The sequence below is a fragment of the Colletes gigas genome, unplaced genomic scaffold, assembly GCF_013123115.1.
Source record: "Colletes gigas isolate AHSC1104 unplaced genomic scaffold, ASM1312311v1 Colletes_gigas_Sc00003, whole genome shotgun sequence".
Classification (NCBI taxonomy): Eukaryota; Metazoa; Arthropoda; class Insecta; order Hymenoptera; family Colletidae; genus Colletes; species Colletes gigas.
Genome location: NW_025106632.1, coordinates 6,168,682 through 6,193,834, shown reverse-complemented (window position 1 = coordinate 6,193,834; position 25,153 = coordinate 6,168,682). Strand labels below are relative to the sequence as shown.

General features: G+C 35.0%; 1 protein-coding gene across 2 annotated transcripts in view; it reads left to right on the top strand.

The window, feature by feature from the left end:
* LOC122404595 (uridine phosphorylase 1) overlaps positions 1-23,428 on the top strand; it is a 29,428-nt gene extending 6,000 nt beyond the window's left edge. Inside the window, exons 1-6 of one of the 2 annotated variants that reach the window (XM_043408684.1) lie at positions 7,512-7,862; positions 12,207-12,330; positions 15,399-15,560; positions 17,873-18,058; positions 18,415-18,747; positions 19,297-23,428. In XM_043408684.1, coding sequence (XP_043264619.1) covers positions 7,744-7,862; positions 12,207-12,330; positions 15,399-15,560; positions 17,873-18,058; positions 18,415-18,747; positions 19,297-19,479 — 1,107 coding nt within the window. In that variant the 5' untranslated portion in view covers positions 7,512-7,743 and the 3' untranslated portion in view covers positions 19,480-23,428. Of the gene's footprint in view, positions 1-7,511; positions 7,863-12,206; positions 12,331-15,398; positions 15,561-17,872; positions 18,059-18,414; positions 18,748-19,296 lie in introns of those variants that run through there. The other variant, XM_043408685.1, reaches the window with a different exon arrangement.
* Positions 23,429-25,153: the final 1,725 nt, after the last annotated feature.

The window sequence follows — 25,153 nt, the reverse complement described above, 5'->3', positions numbered from 1 at the left end:
TTTATATAATAAATTTATTATATCTATAAATTGTGTGATAAAATATTAATAAAAAGGTCTGGACACAGGTTTGTAAATTATTAATTTATGATTATCGAAATTGTTGGAAAACGTTGATCAATGAAATTAAAAATAAATCGAATTGGTTCTATCAATCACCGAGAGGACACTTGATATAATATAATTTACAATGAAAAAAAAAATAATCATTGTATTTCTTGTACAGTATTGTCTCTATAGAAGCGACGCTCTCGGGGCTCAACGCTCGGCTATATCGTGGACGAGAAACGATTCTTGATACTTTGTTGACGCCTACTGGAGGCGGCGAGTATAGAAAAGAACAGCGAGCATATGACAAAGAGGGACTGAGCGGCCGAGCATCGCCGAATTTGCTATCGCTTCCTTCGCTTCGGGTCGGCTGTAACGAAACACAGGCGATGTTTATGCGAGCCTATACGAAATCGGTGTTCTAATTCTGACTTCTACCTCTCTTGGTAGAGGTCGCAGAATGAAATACTGATTCTGTATAGGCTCGCGTAAACATCGCCTGTGTTTCGATACAGCCGACGTGGAGTCACTTGAGCGATGCATGCCTTTGATTTCTTATTGCGTTAGTAAATAGGACCTAAATTGTATATCGTATTTGGTGTCATTTTAATCAGAAAAGTGTCACGAATATGTTGATGAAGTTTGAAAAAAGGAAGAACAAAAATAAAGATGAATTTCGTTGTTGATTTAATATTGTATATGTACTAGTTAAATCGTGTCATAACTTCAGTACATATATGTATGTATCGATCGTTTACTGCAATAGTGATATAACCCGAAAAGATATACATAACTTGCGAATTTAAACTGTTTAACCAACTTATTTTACTCTGAGTTGTCTCACGATTTCGGCAAATAAATGATAGGTCAATTAAATTACAATTCCTTTTTTCAGATGAGGATACACTTTAAAGAAAGGTCAAATGTATATTATAATTTATGAAAAACAATAATAAAAATTATGTTGTACTTGATCTTAGTTAAATCAGAAAACTGTCACAGACATGTTAAAAGTTTCAAAACAAGAAAAGGAAAAATAAAAAATTTGTATTATTGCACTAGTGTTGCCTTAGTAATTTGAGCCCGTATCGTATGACAATGTTCGACGACCGACTGTCAAACGCGCCGCTATCTTGGGGAACCGCCCATAGGAAGGCATACTCGCCGATACAGCGAGTGCTTAGTTCTAACGGTACGCAGTGGGGATAAGTAGAGGGGATATGATATTTGCCTATATCGTGGACGAGTTCCGAGCTTATATAGAGAAAATACTGTACTCTGTTCGATGATAAGTTATTAATTAAAACCAAGGCGAGCCAGGGTATCTCCGTTCAATTCCGTAGAAATTGCATACCGTAGAATACTATAGAACGATTATCTATTGGTATTTCCCATTTCATAGAATACTATATCTAGTCTATTGAACAAAAAGAAAAATAAATATTAACGTTTACGAGCTTGAAATATCAAACAAAAAACAAATCGTGCGGAGAAAGTGTTCGGCCAACCCTGGAAAAAATTTTAATGGGGGATTCTAAAGACCAAAATAAGACGAAAATCAAGAATACCAATTTGTTGATGAAGCCTTTGTTAAAAAGTTATTAACATTTAAAGTTGCGCCAGTGATGAATTTTTTTCTCGAAAATGCGCAAGATTTCGGGGGTATGTCTATTCACCAAAAATGATTGTAATTGACCCCCGCAACCGAAACTAATTTTTCCAAAACGAATTGAAATTTTTTTTCCCGTGGAAAAATTTCATATCTTCTCGAATTTTTTTCTCGAAAATGCGCAGGAATTCGGGGGTATGTCGATTCACCAAAAATGATTGTAATTGACCCCCGCAACCGAAACTAATTTTTCCAAAACGAATTGAAATTTTTTTTCCCGTGGAAAAATTTCATATCTTCTCGAATTTTTTTCTCGAAAATGCGCAGGAATTCGGGGGTATGTCTATTCACCAAAAATGATTGTAATTGACCCCCGCACCCGAAAATAATTATTCCAGAATGATTTGAAATTTTTTGATTTAATTGTTAATAACTTTTTAACGAAGCCTCAGTCAAGAAATTGATATTCTTAATTTTCGTCTTATTTTGGCCTCTAGAATCTCCCATTAAAATTTTTCCCTTGGTGGGCCGAAAACCCTGTATATTTAATTTAGAAAATTGCATCTATGCAGTTTTACTCTACGTGTTTACGATGTTTTTTTTTATTTATAAAAGGTGGTTTATTATAGCATATTTACATTTATTATAAGTACAGTATCAGTACATAGATTAAATCAATATTTACGAACTCATGCTTAACGTGTTTGCTATTACGCATGTAGATTATTATTCAGGTTATGCAATGCGTATCCAGCTTATCGTATTGTTCGTGTAATGCTTTAATTCCTATTTAAATCCGGAACACCGATAATTTCCCACTTCATGTATTTACATGTGATTTTCAATTATTTAATTGAAATCTATCTTAAGTTATTACAGAAATATAAGAAAAATTAGAAGAAACTTATTTTTCATTATCCCTGACATTGGAAGGTCTTATTTCGACTTCTAAAATCTCCTATTAAAATTTTTCCCAGGGATGGACAAACACCCTGTATATCCGTTTTTTTTTTTAATCTGAAGTGCTTTATTACATTTTGAAAGATTTAGGTAGTCTATAAATTCTCTGTTTGAGATAGAGTATTGCATGTCCATGCACATTCACATATACATGCTACACTTTCTAGCCTGTCTAGAGACAGCGCGACTTGAACGACAGTTTAGCTTCCAAGAAGTAATATCACGCCATTTTACTGAATGTTATCGTATTATTGATTTTTACTAAACGAACTAATCCACGCGAAGCTTTGGATAATGGGATAAACACAAGCGATAACGATATTCGCTGAGATAACGTAATATTATTTCTTGGAAATTAAACCGTCGATCAAGTCGCTACTTTGTCAAAGATGTCATTTTGAGATATATAAAATATTTCCAAAATATGAAAACATTCGTAATAAAGTGGGGCATTAAAAGCGAAGAAAATTCATTTTGTGAAAATATTCTTATAATGAAAAATTTGTTCACAAATATCTAAATGAACATATAGTGGACATTATTTAACGTGATTTTTTGTATAGTCCCGGGCCACGATATAGCGAGGTCGTAAACTAAACTCTTGAGGGTTGGGACCGACTACTGCAGCGCCACTTACGGCCGTACGTGACATCTTGCTTGAGGGCGCCTTTCTGTGTCCGTAACTGCACTACTTTTTTTCATTTTCTACGTGCATATATTATAAGCAGGTAAAATAAGATGTTCAAGATTTGAGTAAGACCTTTACCTGTTACGATACCTCTACAAATGACGACACTGGATGAAACATTTCTTCGTACGGCCTTGACTATGGCTCAAAGCCCTTAGCTGCTCGTATTTTTGTCAATTCACCTGTTCCAGTGTAACTTTGACACCTTCTCGAGTTTGCGACCTCGCTGTATCGTGGCCCGGACTATACCTGTTAGCGTCAATTTGTATTTAGAGGTGACGCATGCGTCGTAGTCATTGAACTCTCGGGGACCTATGTCGTAAGAGACCCAGGTTGAACCTCTTGGCACTTATCTCAAAACCTTGAGCGAGAGAACGTCTCCATTCCTTAAAGTTTATTCAAATTTCCAACATCACCATTTGTTAATTTTGGACACATTTTAAAGTAGTCGATATCAATATAATCTGAACCAAAAATTTCCATTTATAATTATCTTGCTTTTTGAGATTGAACGACTAATAGAATTAAGTGTGACCTAGTACAAATTTAAATTACATGTGTTAGGAGTGGATGTAGTCTAGGGATAATCGTCGGAGCTATGATGTATAGGCTATAGGCGGGAGGAGTATGAGCGTGGATAGAGGAGATAGGGGGTTGGTTGGGTTCGACACGGGAACGCGTCGAGCACGTGCGTGCGAGGCAGTTTGTTGGGTATTTGGTGGTTAGAGTTGCTAACAGTAAGTGGGGGATGTGGGAGGTTTAAACAATAAATACCATAACATACGAAACGATGATTTTGAGTTTTACCTAAATTAATACGTTCCATTTTCATTTAATTTTTTAATTACGAGCTCGGCGGAGTATTTGTTTTATAAAGAACGAAGCCTTAACGGGAAAAAGAATTGACTCCTACCAGCTGCTACTGGGTACGTTATTTGATGAAAGCATTGTGTCGTTACGCGGTCGCTCTTGGTGTCGGGTTACGCTCGCTGTGTTGTGATGCCAAGTCAACGAGCATTCCTTCGTTTTCTTCGAAATGCATCGGAACGTTACATAAAGAAAAAGCTTGTAAACTCGTGCATTATCACTTTGAATGATCTTGTATAAACACGAAATGATCTTGAGAAATTTACACCCATGGTATCCCATGATACCTACAGCGCATAAGATACTGCGCACCATTGTACCAATTTAACAGTTGAGCGAAGAAATCGCAGCGGTCCAAAACAAACTAATACAGTATTTCCGTCTTAATCAGTCAAGGGAAAATGCAACTTGTACGTTTTAAACGCGTTGAGCAAAATTAAGTAATTCGATTTATCTGTTGCTATTTATTTTTATAATTAAATATTGTTTAAAAAATTAGCTTCTTTCTTACTATGCAGGAATCTGTGTTTTAGCTCTGGTTTGATCACGTCTTGTTAGCGTGCAACAATATGCATAGATATGTATTTCCTGCCAATTCTCGTTGAACTAGTGCATACAATGCCCGTCAGCATCAGCGACAATGTTGCGTCTGCTCTATAGCCAACCGCTTCTCTCGTGTTTTAGAAACACATCGGTGATTCGCAGTAGTTTAGTTCAGGGCGGATATTTGATGGTGACGTAGATGTCGCACGAATACGTTCCAATAATGAAACTGTTTGAATTTTTGAATATTTGTAACGATTACGACAAATTACTAAACATTTTAATTAAACAGAGGGCAATGTAAAATTTCTTTTAACTCTGTAACGACACATAGAAATTGTTTGCTTAATTCTTAGAGACACATCTTTTGTTAATTTTCGTATACTAGTTTTGGGACGAGTTTTAATTTTCCTCGCTGTTATACCGCTCATCCCTTTCACTCATTATTTTTTTTCTCCCGCGTCCTACTTTATTGTGCAGTGTTCCTGCATTTATAATTATCAATAATTTTCTATAGCGCTGAATAAGCGTTCTTTATTATTCGAACAATACGTTTTGAAAAAACTGATACTTAGTGTTTGGAAGCAGACGGGCGACAGGCAAAGAAATAAATTAGCAAAAATTAATACTTCATAATACTTTTTTACGCGTTACCTGGATTAAGCATTATAGGACAGAATTGGAAAAAATAAAAAGTGATTAAAAAAAAGGTGGACAGAGGAAAAGAGGCTCGATGATAAATAGAAATTAATTCAAAATGGAAAGAATAAAACTGGTTTATTTAACTTTTTAATATAACATTGTATTCTTTCAACTATATTAACAGAATCAAAACATTATTACATGACCCAAAAATATTCAGAGTCATTGTAGATTACTCGGATACAGTTATCTTACAATACGATTTCGTTAAGCTCGCGGAATGGTGCTCTGTAAATAGACTCGATCTTAATCACAGTAAATGTTATGTTACGAGAGTAACTCGTAAAAAGAGCAAACTTTTGTATTTACATTCGATTGGTAACATACTTTTATTCATAGCAAACACCATGTATGATTTAGGAATTAATTGTAATAATGAGTTGTTATTTTATTGCAATCATTTTTGGTGAATAGACATACCCCCGAAATAGTGCGCATTTTCGAGAAAAAAATTCGAGGTGTGAAATTTTTCGACGGAAAAATAAAATTTCAAATCGTTTTGGAAAAATTATTTTCGCTTGCGGGGGTCAATTACAATCATTTTTGGTGAATAGACATACCCCCGAAATCTTATCCACTTTCTAGAAAAAAATTCGAGAAGGTGTGAAATTTTTCGACGGAAAAAAAAAATTTCAAATCGTTTTGGAAAAATTATTTTCGGTTGCGGGGGTCAATTACAATCATTTTTGGTGAATAGACATACCCCCGAAATCCTACCCACTTTCTAGAAAAAAATTCGAGAAGGTGTGAAATTTTTCGACGGGAAAAAAAAATTTCAAATCGTTTTGGAAAAATTATTTTCGGTTGCGGGGGTTAATTACAATCATTTTTGGTGAATAGACATACTCCCGAAATCCTGCGCATTTTCGGGAAAAAAATTCAAAACGAGTGGAACTTTAAACGTTAATAACTTTTTAACGAAGCCTCCATCAACAAAATGATATTCTTGATTTTCGTCTTATTTTGGGTTGGCCGAACATCCTGTATATCGATTGTACAGCACTCTCTGAAAGGGTGAGATTTTATGTGTTATATGAAAATTTGAGAAGTCATTTACCCTATCAGGGGTCTGGGTTAAGTACCCGTGGGGTTCACCGCGATCCTTTTGTTAAAAAGGTGACTTCACCTTCCCCACTCTGTAGCCAGATCCTCGAGTTAAACTCTTATCATATTCCACGAAGCATCGATGACTGTCAAGTCACGTGGTCCTGCACATGGTCCTTTGGCGGCTGGTAACAAAGCGTCGGGCTCCTTGCTGTCATCCCAAAATCACAACATCAGCGATACTCGCATAGAATCGCAGTGACACACCGGCGCGGCGGCGCCACTCGAATCGAATCTAACATCGACATGTTTATGGTGGTCTGGCTCCCCGCGATACAAGATTCTTAAGAAACGGCCTATGTCATTTGATACCGAAACACGTGCGTTTCCTTTCTTTAATTGACGTTGAATGATTCTCCTCGTCCCTTGCATAATCCTTTTAAAATTCTTTTAAATTGATTCCATGGAGACCTTTAAATACTCGGTTAGGCATTACTTGCCTAACGACTGTTAATCTAAGGTTTATATTTATTTTGTATATTATTTATATCGTATTATGTTTGGCATTTACTATTGGTTTTGTAATAGAACCAAAGAACAAAAGAAACAAACTACAAGAGGTAATCTTGTTTAGATGCAATTGTATTGTATTTTTTTTTAATGATCGAAATAAAATTTTGTCGCAATTTCTTTCAATTAGAGTATTTGCTTCTTTGTAGGTCAGAAAGTAAGAATGCTGACACGCGTCCGCGAAGGTAAGCGAACGATGGTAGTTGGGAAACGCGTCTAACGAATGTTGCTTACCGGCAATAATTCGGATTTTAGTTGTACCGAGAGCGAGAAGGAAAGCCTCACGCTCGCCCTCTTTCTCGATTGCCCGAAGTCGCGCGAAGTTGCACGAAGTCGCGCGAGCTCGTGTACACGCGATTCACGCAATAGTACGTGTCCGCTTTCCCCACCAGTCCGCTAGGAGGTAGAGCAAATCCATCGTTACTATTGCTGTTCCCAATGCACTCGATTCTGGCCGCACTGTATAAAGGTTCCCGAATGCATCGTAATTTTCTATTCGGCGACCGACACTGGTCGCAATCGTTTGTTGCTATCTTTAACGAGACTTTGACGTTCGCTTACGGAAAGGTGGCCGGATCAGTCGACTTTGCATCTAGTATTTCGTACTTTAGTTCGATACAGGCGACCTTCGAAGATCACTCGAAGGTGGACTTGTATCCTGTAGAAATCGTTCCTTTGTTCCGCGTAAGGTAAAGAGCCTTTGTCCGTCGAGATGCCTATTTGCAAGTGCGAGGACCGCCTAAACGGAAAGGACCACACGTGCCAGACGAGGCCTTCCGTCGAAAATACCGAATGCGGGGAAGAGACCAAGGTGTACGATGAAGCGGTTAGGTATGCTTGATTCTCTTGTGTTTTGTCCTTTATAGGGGCACAAGAAAGAGAACCTTGGGATAGAAATTGCGTTCAAGATCAGTTGCAATTAGATCGGTGGAATGTACTTCCTCGAATACTCGAGTTCTTTCCCGTGACAAACGATTCACCTTTATCGTAATTTTGCGAGTTGTATTAAATTAAATTTACGAACATTCACTGCATATATTTTTATTTATGTTGACGACTGCATTAAAATTCCGTTTCTTTTTAATTAAGATATGTATTTATATCGTTGTGTCAATCAGATTCAACGTAAATTGTTACTAAATAGTATTTATGAGATCTGTGACTGTAAGCGGAGATTTTAAAAATCCGTCAAATTGACAGGTTCCGTATGCCCAATGTTAAAATCTCTATTGGTAGGCTGCGGGATGTAAGAATTTTTATTAAATTTTGTTTCCAAGAATGCGTTGACGCAAGTGAAATGTGTGTTTACATATTGCCCGTTTGCGCTGGCCTGCTGGGAATAAAGTTTAGCGCATGCGCGACTGCTGAAGACAAAAATGTCGTAATTGAGGGATTCTTTCCAATTAGTTATGTACTAATTTTCAAATTTTGTTATCATAGTTTACACGTTTATAAAAACGCTTTATAAGTAATTTTATAAAATAATGTAGTCTTTTGAATAAGAATATTGGCAAGCCTAGAAGGAAAAAATTGAGTGGACATTTTTATTTTTTCTATATTTTACAATTTTCATTTTCTTTTTATGTTTTTGCCTACTTCTAAACATTTTCTTTGATCGTGCTTCTCGTTATACTCTCTCACGAATAAACAATTACTTTAGAAACTTTTAAAATAACAACATGACAATGACAAATAAATGTTTTTTTTTTTTAACATTCAATTGTAACTTTTTAAACTAATACCCTTTAAATGAAAAACAATGACAGGATTTGCGTGGAGCTTGTAACAATTTTATTTAATTTTCTCACCTAATTATAAACCGTATATGTGTTACGAAATTGTAATCATTGATACATACTTTTTACAATTACAGTGACATAATTATATATGTTAGATTTTAATGAATTTATTGTGCAACAATATAATACAAAGCACGCGTACAAAACGCGTTTCGCCACGCGCGCGGTACAAAAGAAAAACCTCGCCCTTTTCTCAACAGCGCGTGTTACTCCGCCGGACGCTACGACCAGAAGCGCGGGGAACCCCCGGACTCTCACGAACAGCCGCGAATCTCCCAGACAAAAGACACTCGTCCCGAGGCGGCGCCTTCGGGGCATGCACGTGCGCAATAACCCAGTGATTAGCGCGCCAAAATTCAACACTCCCCCTTAATCTTTAGGGTTAATGCGCTCACAATAATTTTTCAATCCTAGTCGCTCAACGCATTCACCATGCTTCATTTTTGATAGTGCTTTCGTTAGTATGTCCGCAGTCATCTCGCTGGTAGGTACATACTTTACAATTATTTCGCCTCGCTCTTGAGATTCTCGGGAAAAATGATACCGAATATCTATATGCTTGCTCCGCGCGTGATACACACTATTTTTAGACAACTGTATTGCACTCTGATTGTCGCAATAAATTTCAGTCGCTTCTTGTAATATATTATAGTGTCGTATGTTATTTCTTTGGCTGTTAAAATTAAAAAATTAAAATTTTTCGGATTCCATTCATCAACTAAAAGATTCGTATATTTGTTACTTGATTTTCATAACTTGTATAATTAGAAATAGTCCAAACCGGATGAAAACCGGAAACTTCATGAATTTATTAATAATATTGTTATGGAGATATTTGGAGAAATATAAAAATGATAATTTTCATATATGAATGACGGTATCTTATTTGCGTGGTTTATTGCTTTTAGATGCAAACTGCTGATAGTTCGATGATAATATTGTTGATAAAATGGTCAACTCGATTTCAAGATATGTTAAGAAAAGTCGATACCCGGAATTGAGTAGTCATTTTCCTCGGTTGTACATATAACCCACCTATTTCTGTTATACAGGGTGCCCCAGTTTAATCGAATATTGTGAATTATCCGATATTTATTATTTTTTAATCAAAAATTTTTTATTTATTTTTATTATGAATTATTTGGATTCGAAAAATGTTTCGGATAAAAAACGAATAGTTTCCAGGGGCCACCTAACTTGGACAACTCAATTATTTTCAAAATTTTCAAATTTAAAAATTTTTTTTATTATGGTTATAATTTCGAAAGACTTTGAAGGTGATGATATTTAATTTCTCTTTATGTCTCCTTTTTAAATTATTTTCAAACACACTTCCTTTTTTTTGGTTATGTTAGGTGGTCCATTTTGTATATTTTTTATCGTGTCTCGAACTATCGATATCGAAAATTCATTAGTTTAGAAGATATTTTAACCTCAATATTTAGATAGTCAGTGAAAGTGATTTTTCCTCAAGATTGAATTGATAATCATATATAATTAAACGTTAATTAATTTTTTTTTATTTGCTATAGAAATTTGTATTTACAATTGCAATTAATGTTTGACTTCTCAATTCTTTGTTAGAGTGCTTGATTGATTAATTAAAAATTTAATCCTCAATATTGATTAAAAATCATTGAATATCCGGCAATTGATACCATCTACAAAAACAAAATATAAGATAATAAGAAATCCCAATACGTGTGAAAGTGTCATAAAAATTTCTACAAAATAATCGCATTGCCATTACACGTTAATTACACGGTTCATTTAGAATTATGATTACACAATAATTACAATTAATTGTAGAAGTAATCGTGTCGAACGTAATCAGATCTTGACTATACACGTTGAACGCAGTTAACAGGTTGTGATTTCGAAAGAATAATACCTAGTCCGTTCTAATATGTTTTGATGCTCGAAGCTCGACTCGATCCAATATTTTCGCATTGATAAAAATCTAAAAATATTTATTTCAAATGAACGTCCAATTTGTCTGCAAATATGACTTGTATGAGTTTAATAAAATAAATATTGTGCAATCGTTGGTTTCGACGGGTTCGAAAATCACGCGCGATTAACCATAACCTCTTTTCATGCATTATACATGCATTATATAGATATTCATAATGCAGGTCACCGATTTTTAAACTTTGTCCACGGTTAGTGCACATAATGAATAGTAACATAGTAAATGAATCTCACCGTTCAATATATTTAAAGAAAATAATTTTTCACGTTTTCATACTGTATTCACACATTTTTACCATTTTTGTTTCTTTTCTTATGATTACTCAATTAAATTGGTAATTTACAATTGTACGGCTATTAAACTGTATTAATCTGCTTTGCGTAAAATAGTTGTAATTTTACTTTTTCCACAAAAATTATTTGATTTGAATTTTTCTAGTATTTTTCTAATAACTGTAAATGTGAATGTAGAATATGAGAAACGGAACATTATACATGATCCATTTGAAGACCCCAAGGTAAAGAACTCTCGATAAGTCTATTTTTCCGATTTCCTGTTTTTGGAACCACGTTTATTGGAAACTTTCTAACTTTCTAAAAAAATATGGAATATTAAAACTGTATACGTAATACGAATCTTATCGGTGACCCGCGTTACGCAAATAAGTCACATAAACGTCACATGCATTTTAGCGACGAAAATAGTACGTTGCGTTGTTGGACAAATAGTAAACATCTTTAACGATGCACTGTACCTCGCGATAGTTTCTTGTTTACTCGGTTTCGCAACACTATTAGATAAACTCACAAAGGTGGTTTCCTACCTTCCGAGTCAATCTGATATTCTAACCTCAAATTTCGCTTCGAAAAGTTGGCCAAGTCCAAGTTCAAAAGACGTTTTATTCGAACAAGCTAATGAATATATGAATATCGAAATATGTGCCTTCCTGATAAAAAATAACGACGATCTCGAAAAAAGCTATGAGAAACAGTATTCCTCCTTTTGATACCATTAAAAATAAAGGAGATATTTAGGTGGACTTTTTTGGTCGAAACACTCTATATGTGACTTCAAAGTTATTGTTTATGTGTAATTCTCGTGTAATTTTAGTTTAGTATTATATTTCAAATTTATTACGCTCTCATACGCATTGGTAATAATAAACGAAAGTCTGTTTCCCCTAGTAATTCGCGATCTTATTATCTGGTAATAAAGGCAGCTTCGATCACACGTTTTTCTAATGACAATTGGTTAAAAGTATCAGTAAATAACAAGAATGTGCTTGTACACGACGTGAAAATATATTCTTGTTTACAAGATAGAAATGGGCAGCACTACAAATTTGCAACGCGAATAAATTTTTCTATTTTTTAAGACTCGATTGTTTTTTTCGTATTTTCTCAGATACAGAGATGGATCCGTACGGCTTCGAAATCCAAACATCGAGCTCATGGATCAAGATATTCTGTATCATCTTGCCCTAGGCAGCGGTTCCAACGATCTCGTGGAGATGTTCGGCGACGTAAAGGTAAATGAAAATACAGTATATCTTTTACGTGCCTTGCTTTTTCCTCTCGGAATTAGGGTGAACAAATTGACTAACTATTAGGTCATCCCATAAGTTTCGTCCCGTTCGTGCCGTTCGTCCTTCTTAGACTGACGAGGATAAAATTCGTGATATGATAGAACTGATGTTTTATGGGTTAGATAGGAAACACACGCGTACACGAAACTGAAAGAACGTTTATTGTTACGATAGGAAAGAAATAAAGATGTAAGAAACACAAAAATAAACTGCCGGTTTCGCGTCTCGTGTTAGCACGTTGGTGCCTTGTAACTAAGTGAAGTTGCGAAGCGGAAGCCTCCGTAAAACAACGCTTAAGGGCGCTACTGCGCTGTTCCGCTAATCGCGGATTATCGGCGGGAATTCCGACGAGAATAAAAACGAAAAACGTTCAGGGAATGTCTGATTTTTTTAAAACGCCAACGTAAACGATCTTAGAAATTTGAAGAAAAATGAATAATATAAAATATATGAATCAAATATTATTTTTAATAATATCGAACCTCGAAGTATGTATATGTTTTACATTAGCTTATGGGTGGAATCTACTATTTAATCGTATGACAGTATTGTGCTCGCATATGAGAAAAAAAAACTTCTCCTAAAGTACTTATTAACTATTAAAAAATTATTGCATCCCTGGTTTCGAAATTTAGAGGACTTTTGTTTTAATCAAACTGCGTAAATTTCATGTGAAAGTCACAACAAACAAATATTATCTTTATTGTATTGTATGCATGGAATAGATAACGCATTACGTATTGCGCATTTTCTATCGCATCCCGCAGAAATTCGATTGTGTTTTATTATTATGTGGCTTTTATCGTCCTTCCATTTCCGTATTCATTCTAATAGCCTTGCTAATAGTTATCAACTAGCGAGTGATCTAGTATCTCGTATCAAAATTCCAAGAATAGTTTATTATTAACATATTTTATCCTAAATATTTGCAGTTTTAAACGCGTTTGTAATTTCGTTATATTCTCAAACATTTTTCCCATTTAAACGTGCGATTTTCATAATTTAGCTACAATAATTTCGTAATTGAAAACTTTTCAAAAACAACAATGTAAGTGCCAAGAATCTAATTTCTCAAGAGGAAGGGAAAATATTTCTGGCATTGGATTAGTAAAAAAGTTTGATATATTTTACAATTCTATTAGGAGGTATTGCAGAAATGTATTTTACCATACATACAGGGTATCAGGCCAACCCTGGGAAAAATTTTAATGGGAGATTCTGGAGATCAAAATAAGACGAAAATCAAGAATACCAATTTGTTAATTTAGGCTTCATTAAAAAGTTATTCACGTTTAAAGTTCCGCCTGTGAGAACCACTATCACGCGCTACAGGCGACACTTTAAACGTTAATAACTTTTTAACGAAGTCTCAATCGACAAATTGCTATTCTTGATTTTCGTCTTATTTTGGCCTCCAGAATGTTCCATTAAAATTTTTCCCGGGGTTGACGGAACACCCAAAATCTTGCAAAAAAGACTGTTAATTATTAACAAGAACTAAATGGTATTACTGTATCTAGTAACCTTAAAATGGACTTGAAAATTGTAATTTCGACGAAAAATTCCTGGCAGAATATTTGCGAAGTTTTCAAACTTTTTGATAGTCCCCCACCCTAAAAATAAAAACTTTCTGCTCTTGAAATTTGTAGACCACGAATTTTGTTTATATATTTAGTTCCATTAGTAAACATGAAAAGTAATTTGAAGAAAGCATTTGAATTAATTTAAGTACCTGCAAAATGTCTGTCCCAAGCAATTTGTCCCAAGAACAAACGTAAGTGGACAGATAACGAAAACTTAATATAAAATGATTATCATAAATAGCTAGAGCAAAACTGATTCGAATGCACGATTAATGAATATGAAATAAGGGGAATAAGTAATGTCAGTTTATGTTTAAATTATATTCAAGTAATATACGCAGTAACGTAACGTTATGTAATTCGTTAAATATTTATACAGCGACCAGTTGCAGCGACGCTGTTTATCGTCAACGAAAACCGCGTCTACAATGCATTCGCGGCAATGTATCAATGAACGTTTTGCCATTAAAAGAGAGTACGGTATTTCGTGACCTAAATAGGACAATACTCTAACATTCTGCGCCCGTTTCTCAATTATATGTATAGGGCTGGTAATCCTCGAGGTATTATTTCGTATCGCACGGATTCCTATTGTCTATTCCACGTAAGAAAAGAGGAATTCCGTTAGAATTATATTTCAGTTTTATTCGATCCACGATACATTTGAATGTTCCAGTCTGACACGTTTCTGAAAAATTCCCTTATTTTGTTCATTTTGTTTATTTTCTTATAGCGTAGAAACTTGAAAATATACAAATGATACGACCCTAAACCAGACCTAACCCTTTTAAAATCTAATTTTCGAGTTAAGGCCAGAAAATATTGGGAACTGATGTACAAATTTATTCTCAAAAGAATACAAACAAAATGACTACTTAAGAATTATTTACTTTTTTGACAGCGAATTAATTGTCGCACGCGGCCACTTGAGAAATTTGTGGCGCCAAAGTAGTGCACGGTAATGATTCCGCGCGCGATTTGAATATAATACTTAAGAAATAGAATAATAAGAGAATGCAGAGATAAAAAGAAACTAAAAAAAGTGAAAAATGAATTTCAATGCGTTATTGCTTTATATGCTATAAAGATTGTGCAAACTTATTTAATAATTACTTTTGTATTGCAAGTCACGAAAAAAAAATTAAACAAATATTTTTATAAAACGAAGTCTTATATGAAAGTTTCTTCCATGTACCGTGTGGAATAAAAATTTGTAGATAAAAATATAGATTTCTATTTAAAAGAAACTAAAAAATAAGTCTTCGAATAACCTTAGAAAGGCTCAAGAAATAAACAATAAAATAAGATAGTTGTATATCACCCTTGAAACTGAGAGAGTTTTGAAGAACGATTTTTATTTGTTCGTTGCTGAAAATTTTGCAAAGTTTTGACCGTGTCGTTAATCGTTGTTCGTTTTAATTTTTACAGTTCGTGTGCATGGGTGGAACCCCAAAACGGATGGAACAATTCGCTTATTACATTATGAAGGAAATAGGTCACAAGCTTCCAGCTGGAACGACGCTTCTTGACATTAGCCGGTATTCGTACCGGTACTCTATGTATAAGGTCGGGCCTGTACTTTCCATTAGTGTAAGTATACCTTCTTTTTACAAATTAATAACTAATAGTTTATAACAGCGTTGCTTAACTTCGGTGTTTTAAACGTGGCGTGATCGTTCAAAAATTTTAATTTCAATTTATTCGAACACGAACCCTTAAATGTACTAATGTATGAAAAAAAATGGACCAATACCAGTTTCAGAAAAAAACAACGATTCGATTCGTAAGAAACAAGTTTTTTTTTCATTTATAGTGAATTACTGTTGTAGTATACGAATACAAATGGGAGTGTGTAACTGTATGTAGTTTTGATTTCGACCATTTTTGTGTACTTTTTGAGGTTATCTCTTTTAAACCTTTCTTCGTTAGGAGTTGGTTTCCCTCGTAAAATAAAAATGTGGCACAAATCAATTTCGGCTAAAATCTTAGGTGTAATCAATATTCGCGGAGAATTGCATAAAAATCGATGGTTATCAGCTCCCTTATTAGTAAATTACGTCTGTCAGCGTTTGACAGATCGCGAAGACGTCAGCACCTAACCTTTCTTTTGTTGGGATTTGTTAAGTGTTGTGTGAGTACCCAAAAGTTTGATTGATAGAATAAATGAAGTTAGTTGTTAAGCTTTTACGAACAGAAAAACTATCCATTTTATAACGATATTTGTGATTGGTGGAATTGTAAATATTTATTACTTGTTATGATTTTATTTGTACATGTCATCAGCAGTTCAGATCAACAGTAAGAGAGCTTGTAATATTGCATTGAAAAATTTTTTATAGTCTAATAACTATTGTAGTGTCAAAGAATTGAAAAAATAAAATTAATATTTTTCAGGCATAATAAATGCAATGAAAATAAATATTTAATATTTCTGTATGCAAGGCTCTTTGAAATCTATCTACAACCCTCCTAGAGCTAAGAATCAGGTTAAGAACCACTGGGGTAGCATAATTTTTGCTTACAAGGTGGGAATATGGATAGGATGAGAGCTATTGTGTTCAAAACTAGACTTAAAATGTAGAACATGATAAATTTGATACATCCTAGAGTAGTAGCCACTTGCAAACTGATTTTAAACGTTAAAATCTAGTTGTCCTATTAATTCCAACTGAATTTAATAGAAAAAGATAATATCAGTAATCTGTGGAATTTTTTATAAGAACTTTCTTTTTCTTACATTTTTACTTTCACTCACAAATATCGTTTATAAATTAAAATCTATTAACAAATTATTTAAACCAATATTCTGATGAGAAAAGTAAAAGCTATGTTTCTAAGTTCCTTTATGTAATGTATAATTATCTTTTATTTCAAGATTAGTTTCAGTACTTTCTCTTCTAATATCTATTGTTAGCGATCCGCGTAAAATCTGTTTAAAATGAAGGTCACGTTATAATCTTGTAAACTATACTTTAGTTAAATACACCGTCGCGTTATTTATAACAATGTAACCTTGTAACGCTATACAATTTTACGCATTACGTGATCGATAAGTTTGCCCATTTTTAAACAGTACACGAACTAAATACTTTCCGCTCGAATTTATCGCAAAATAACGATTCAAACGTTAATCTGTTCAAATCGGATGAAAGCTAAGTCAATGTTCGCGCTGTCCATTGCAATCCCTGAATCAGCTTTAAAATAGGCTAGATAGAAATACATACATACGTGTGTTATGAAAGAATAATCCATTTACTGCTATTTCTATCATCCGTATCAATTTTTGATTTCATAAAATATATTATACAATTTTTTTTATTAATGGGTGTTCGGCCACCTGGGGAAAATTTTAATGGGGGATTTTAGAGGCCAAAATAAGAGGAAAATCAAGAATACTAATTTCTTGATGGAGGCTTCGTTAAAAAGTTATTAACGTTTGAAGTTCCACCTGTAGAACGGCAATCTGTGAACAGCTGCGCACGCGCGATAGTGGTTCTGACTCACAAGACTGTAAGGCTGTCGCGACGTCAGTAGAGTTTCTCGACTCGAGTGAGAACCACTCTCGCATGCACGCAGCACTCAAACCCCGTCTGGGTTAGATTATACTGATTTGCATGGCTTTTTCTGTCAAAAGACCTTGCTCTTTATACAGAGAAAGCGTAGGATTCTTAAAAAAAATCGACACATTTCGATTCTTTCTAACGTTGCGTCCACTTATTTACGAATTTACGTTTATATAAGTATTTTAATGCATTTTTAATGGTCATCTTTGCTCCTTTTGAGTGATGGCACAAGAACACCGCTTCAAATTGTTTGGTACACGCAGCACTCATCTTGAGAATGTCAGTATTTCTTACTGTTCGAGAAAGTATATTAAACGTTCGTTCGTTTTTTCTGTTTAGCATGGAATGGGCATCCCGTCGGTTGGAATTCTCCTCCACGAGATGATCAAGCTGATGTATCACGCGAAAGTGAAGGATCCGATATTCTTTAGGATCGGTACTTGCGGTGGAATCGGCATCGAGGGCGGTACAGTTGTAATTTCCGAAGAAACGGTCGATGGAATGCTGAAACCCTACTTGGAACTGGTAAGAGCTTCTTATTGAAGTTGTAAAACGGACCGCTAGGTGGCAGGTAAATGCAACATGTATTTACAAAGAAATGCTTGCATCTAAACGGTGTACCATTAGACTCGACATTCTTAGATCGACGAGGATAAAATACAAAACAATTTGAAATCATGCGCAAATGTAGTTCAAGTAATTCTATTAATGAAACAATTTTTTGTTCCAGCAATAAAACGAATTTTAGGACGAAGAAACATTATCTTAAAGAAATTATTACCTTTCATGTTACCACGAATATTTTTATGATTTTTCATACCTTATCTAGCAGTAAAAAATTGTAAATAAAATATCTATCGACGAACAAATTTATTTTGCAGTCTGTGCTCGGGAAAATGGTGAGAAGGCCAGCCAAGCTCGACCGGCAATTGACTCACGATCTGAAGGCTTTAGCCCACCGCGACGATCCTTACGACACCGTGGTCGGCAAAACTATGTGTACTTACGACTTCTACGAAGGACAAGGTCGACTGGATGGCGCGTTTTGCGAGTTCTCGGAGAACGACAAAATGGAGTACTTGACCAAGCTACACAAAAGCGGGATAGTAAATATAGAAATGGAAAGTCTCTCGTTCGCAGCTCTCACCCATCATGCTGGCATCCAATCCGCTGTCGTCTGCGTGTCATTGCTCGATAGATTGAAGGGCGATCAGGTTCGTAGCCTAAATAAAACATGTCTACGAATTTAGAGTCGAGTCGTAATTTCAGAATTTTAAAAAAAGAACAAAATTTTTATTTTCATAAAATATCGAATATTATATAGGATTGGGGTCTATGCAACTTTTGCATCTCTATAATTTCCAAAGTATGCATTGCTAAAAAAAAAGTTGCATGGTTTGAAAGGGTTACACTCTTTTTAGTGCATTTGTCTTTTTTTCATAGACAAAGACGTTTCTTATACTTTTTATATTAAAATATGAAAGCATATCAAATTCTAAACAAAAAGGTGTTGGTCTGTATTAGTCCTGAACCTAATAACTACATAAAAATAATCAAATATAATATTGAGGATATCAATGATATATTTTTATCATATCTGACATATTTTCTCTTGTCAATTAAACAATTAAAGAGTGCATAGCTGTTCATAGACCATCCATTGGCACTGATCCAGTCCTGCCTATAACGTACATTTGACAAGTGCATTCACATTGTGAATCACGCTTGAATAATTCATTTTAAAGCTGTTATTTTGCACGCAGGTGTTGGCACCGAAGGAAGTCCTGGACGAGTGGCAAATAAGACCGCAACAATTGGTCTCCCGTTACATAACGAGATACCTTCAACGAAAAGGCCGCCTCTCCCTCGAAGGTCATGGATCGATGTACGTCAAGAATCCACGTCGGTTCAAACTGGTGCAACAAGAATCGGAAAACTACGATTAAATTTACGTCGCGCCGAGTAAAAGTTTTGCAAAGAGGCCCCTACTTTTGCATGTATGAAAAAAAAAGATGATTCTTTTCGAAGAGGTTACATGCAAACGATATAAAGTACGTTAAAAAGTACATGCTTGTGCTTTATACGCGAAGAAATATATAATTTGGAATGTAACGCGGAGGTCTTAATTGTTGTTTTGGTATAGTAGATGAAATGCTTTACAATGTATTTGTTTTACAAACTTTCGAGGCTATATACTTACGTCAGTATTTGAAACGTTCAAGTTTTTGTTAAGTTTTATAACAATTGCGAGAAAGAAGCTCAGAGAATCACAAACCTCATCAGTTCTACCATCGCAATGTGGTAATTAAGTACAAAGCAATCAAGGTATTCGAACTATACATCGCCCAGGCTATGAGAATCATATTTAACGACCATACTTGGCCACATATCTATTGTCCGTGGATTTCTGGAAATTCTTATTTTAAACGGTGATTATAGTTATATGCGAAGCGTTCGTATATTCTTCGACCAAGGAAACCCCAATTATTTAAAATATGAAAATATCGTGACGATTTTAAAAACTTTTGAGTGTGGAGTGTTCTGCGATGTATCTATGAATAATTTATTGTAGGCCTGGGTTGCTCGCGGTTCATTTTAATTTTTATGAAATCAATATATCATTGAATTTCGTTTCAGGAATGTATAAAGTACTTATTCAATAATATTAACATTCTATGTATTAGTGAAGACGAGTAGTATTTAGTAGTACATTCTAAATAGTTTAGGTAATAATGTATGCTTTTGTTTAGCCTTCGTTTGTGGTGTGATTGAGACTCGTATACATGTATATCATATTATACTGCAAAATTCGTGCGATGGACACGTCATATCTAAAATTGAGATTGGATTAGGAATTTGAAAAATAACATAGCGAAGTGATGTGGTATTTACTTCCGTCTTAAACATTCCATTGCCCTAAAACTTTGTTCTTAAATAGCGAACTTGAAAAATAAGTAGAACCAATGAAATTAATTCCTTAATCCTGTCTCAACGTTACAACACAGTACAGTTTTGTGGCCGATGAAATTATTAAAATTATTGGCCATAAACCCAGTTGCGATTTCCTTTCCACGAAGAAACCAAAACTGGACGTGATACTTTGTAAGAAATTAAAGTAGAGAAGTTAAAGTAGTTAACGTTATTAAGCGGTTTTGGGCTTTATTCGTAAGGATTCCATGTTATATATATATTTTTAAACCGTGTGTTTTTGTATCTTAATACAGTTTGTTGGTTAAATTATATGTCGACTCTTGTTGCGGAATAAAGGTAAGAAATCGATTAAACTAACAATTATTGGATATCTAAGTATTACTTTAAGCACAATCCTATAGAATATTATTCCATTAGCGTTTCTTGCTTCTGACAACAATCTTACTTATTTTCTGAGAACAAGAGTTTATCATAACATTATAATAATGTTGTACGACTTTTATTGATTACGTAGGTATTAAATATTATTATTTCGCAAATAAGTAGACAAAGTTGGATCGTAACACTGTCCGACAAATTGAAATTTCTTTTTTCTTTATTTTTTGGTTTTCAATAACCATTGGGTGATTCTCCACTTGACTATTACAAAAAATATCAAATATTATGTATTTACACAAAGTTATACATAACTTTGGCCCTGCTGGAGTGTGGACGGTTTCTTCTTCAGAAATGTTTACAAAATCCAAAATTAGACAAAGTTTTCTAGATAAAAATACAAAAATAATGCGGAGGAACTACTCTTTCAAATTTTAATATTAATTTATAAACAAAACAATTAATAAATTGTATACCACTATATTTGGAAAACTTACCTCTATCTTTTAAGACTAATTAGAACCGTCCTGCCAGTTTTTACTTTCCATGTGATAACTCATTTTTGTCAAAAATTCTGAGTTTTTCGAAAACTGGGAGTAATACAGCAATTTTTGTTTGGGAGACTCTTGAAGATCACCCAGTAGTTATTGAAAGGCAAAATACGCGTTGGACAGCGTAATGATTACTCGTACCATTTAAAGCAATGGAACAGCAAACATAAGGCATTAAATACATTCTGTAAATGTGTTCAAAGAAAGAAAAAAAAAATTGTATACTGCTCTAACGATTATGCCACACGCATATATGTTGAAATGTTTGACAAACGTTCATTTTACACTCTTGCTATTTAATATTTCGAAAAATACAAAATAACGAACGGTGCATGTATCGATCATAGTGCTTGTTTTCGCGCCAATTTGTTAACGGTCTCGCCAAAGAAAGATCCGATCTTTCCACGTCGATAATTATTAGTAACGATCCAGCGGAACCGTAATAATATGAAAAATGATCGTACGTTGCTCGCGAAGGTATTTTTCTGCTGAAATGATATCACATGCTTGTATATCGATGTTCAACATATGACATATTTATCACGCGGAACGCACAATTGCCTGTTTAATGTTTATTATATAACTTTGCATAAAAGTTCATGGTAACTGTTAAACGTTGTTGGTGTTACAATCATAGTTCAGCCTTGAAGTTCCGCGCGACGGTTCTTCGGTATGTTAATTATATTTTTGTGACAACCAGTTCCCGTGTTGTACTGTGTTTAGTATAGTGTAGCCAGGCATGCCCGAACCAGGTACCAGAGAGAGACAAAATTCTTATCCGAATAAATACTTTTTCCAAATAGCAAATAAAAGATAGACAGCTTTTAATCTTTTACGGGTTATATAAAATGAAATTGCTTCATTGTATAACTGTTCGATCGAATAAACGTTGCAAATGAATCGGTATAACAGTTTTCTTGTCTATTAAATTTTGTCTGTCTGTGATGCACGCTCAATGTGTACGTATTTTAGGAGAAATGTTTGACGGAAGAAACTCGCGACATCGTTGATTTTCTCGGGCATGCCTGATGTAGCTAGTATTATTATACAATTGTACGATACATCTTCATCGAAGTTGTTGAAAGCCAAGAGTAAAATTACCTCCGTACATTTACATTCTCTTTAAAGGAAGAACAGTAGAACTTGAAATCGAGTCTATTTAAAAAATCTGCTCCGAATCAGCTGTACCTCTTAAATAACGATTAAACCAACTAAATTTAATTCAGATAAAATGTTAACTTATAACCCAGGCGTAAAAGGTGGACTCAGAGGGAGTAAAGAAGGAGTAAAGTTTACTGCATATTAACGTTCCAACTATCTGGAGTCGATTTCAATCTTCTGAGAAATGCCTAAACTATACAGATACGTAATTTAAGAATAATAGAACTTACGAGGTTCAAATTATCTTTACATTCGATAGCGCAAACCAAGTGATTTAAGAAAAAGAATGCGTACGTTCTCTTGTTTTATGGGTATAGGTTATGTATGCGTAATTGTTTCATGCAGCAAAATTAGATCGATTACACCGTAACTCTAAAAGAAACCGATTGGATTGATCGAGTAGTTTTGAAACGAGCATTTTCGATTTACCTGTTTCCGAGTTAATAGATAAGCGATTCAATTTACGGCGTTAATCTTACATTTTTATTTTCTATAAACAACGACATATCTGTGATGCGTATTAAGAAATTACGAGAAGTATTACAAGGAGTACCAAATGTTATTATATATACATGTATTAAATTTGAATGGCTCTTCTCGGTCATATACATATACATAGATACATGCCTACGTCGACGCGTCGTCGATAATTATCATCTATTTATTAATATCCAACTATTCTGTGAAATTCGTCACCGTTAATCTATATCTTTTAAATTATCCAATTACTATCTAACCAATGGAACATCATCGAGAAGAAATGTTTAGCGAATGTTCACTACTATTATTCAACTAACGCTGTACTCTCACTGTGAAACCCATTTATTTATATGCAACACTATTTATGGAATACATAATCTGACTCTTCAGAATTATGTAGAATGTTATTTATTGTGCACTATGTTTTAAAAGGACAATAAAAGGAAAATTAATACCATGCGTTCCTTTACATATTTACTAAAGTTACATTTTTTTTCCCTAGAGTATACAATTGCTTGTATTTGATAAAATGAAGAGATGCTTCGCCATGTCAACCGTCGGATGGCCATCCGGGTGATTGGAGGGTACCACACCATCTATCACGAGGCAACGACTACCCTGACTGGTCTCCCGCCCATGGAGCTCCTAGCTTGGAGGAACTGGCAGGTGTACTGGTGCTCCAGGGAGCTCCAGGAGGCTGGGAGGCAAGCGGTCGAGGAGACGAGGCGCCGTACCTAACGGATATACAGGGTAGGGCATTTTAAACAGGTCACCTGAATAATTCGCTTGTTTTTGAAGATAGGAGAAAATGTATTAGACCAAACTTACTTGGTATCGGGGGGGCTCATAATCTGGTATTACCAATTTTTTTGTAGGTGGAGGCGTCAAGGAGATATGAAGGTCAACTCTGTTTTTTTAAATGGAATAGTATGTTTTTTTACTTACAGTCTGATAGAGTATTTCAAGTCGAATACAATGACCTATTATTAAGGTCATTTAAGGTCATCCAAAGTCAACTGCAATAGAAAATAAATTGTCTCAAAGCACTCTTCGAACAAATGGATACTTTGATACTGCTACTACAAGTGTTCCAACTACCAACTACCAACTACAAGTTCGAACTACAAAATCGAGAGGTGTCAGGTCTGGGGATCGTGCCGGCCATTTGTTACTTCCTGATCGACCTGACACCTCTCAATTTTTATTTGTGGGGAAAATTAAAGGCAGAAGTGTACGGCGAATAACCAACTACCAAACTTGGCATGCAAGAACGTATAAGAAGAGCTTGCTCTGTAATAGATACAAATGAAATTTGCCAGGTAGTGTCATCACTATTGCAACGATTTAGACTATGTATCCATGTTCAAGGTCGCCATTTTGAACACTCGTAGTAGCAGTGTCAAAGTATCCAAGTGTTCGAAGAGTGCTTTGAGACAATTTATTTTCTATTGCAGTTGACTTTGGGCGACCTTGAATGACCTTAATAATAAGTCATTGTATTCACCTTGAAACATTTTATCAGAATGTAAGTAAAACAATATACTGTTCTATTTAAAAAAACAGAGTTGACCTTCATATCTCCTTGACGCCTCCACCTACAGAAAAATTGGTAGTACCAGATTATGAGCCCCCCGATACCAAGTAAGTTTGGTCTAATGCATTTTCTCCTATCTTCAAAAGCAAGCAAGTTATTCAGGTGACCTGTTTAAAATGCCCCACCCTGTATATTGTATTTATGTGGTTCCAGCAAATGGTTCGGGCTGGAGCCACGCAACGGTCCGTTGGTGCATTCCTGCCACATTGGTAAGAGTGGCAAGACAAACCAGGTAGGCTGTCCTATAGGATGACATAGGTGCTCACCGGGCATGGTTGCTTTGGTGAGTACCTGTGTTGGTGCATTCCTGCCACATTGGTAAGAGTGGCAAGACAAACCAGGTAGGCTGTCCTGTAGGATGACACAGGTGCTCACCGGGCATGGTTGCTTTGGTGAGTACCTGTGTTGGTGCATTCCTGCCACATTGGTAAGAGTGGCAAGACAAACCAGGTAGGCTGTCCTATAGGATGACACAGGTGCTCACCGGGCATGGTTGCTTTGGTGAGTACCTGTGTCGAATCGGGAAGG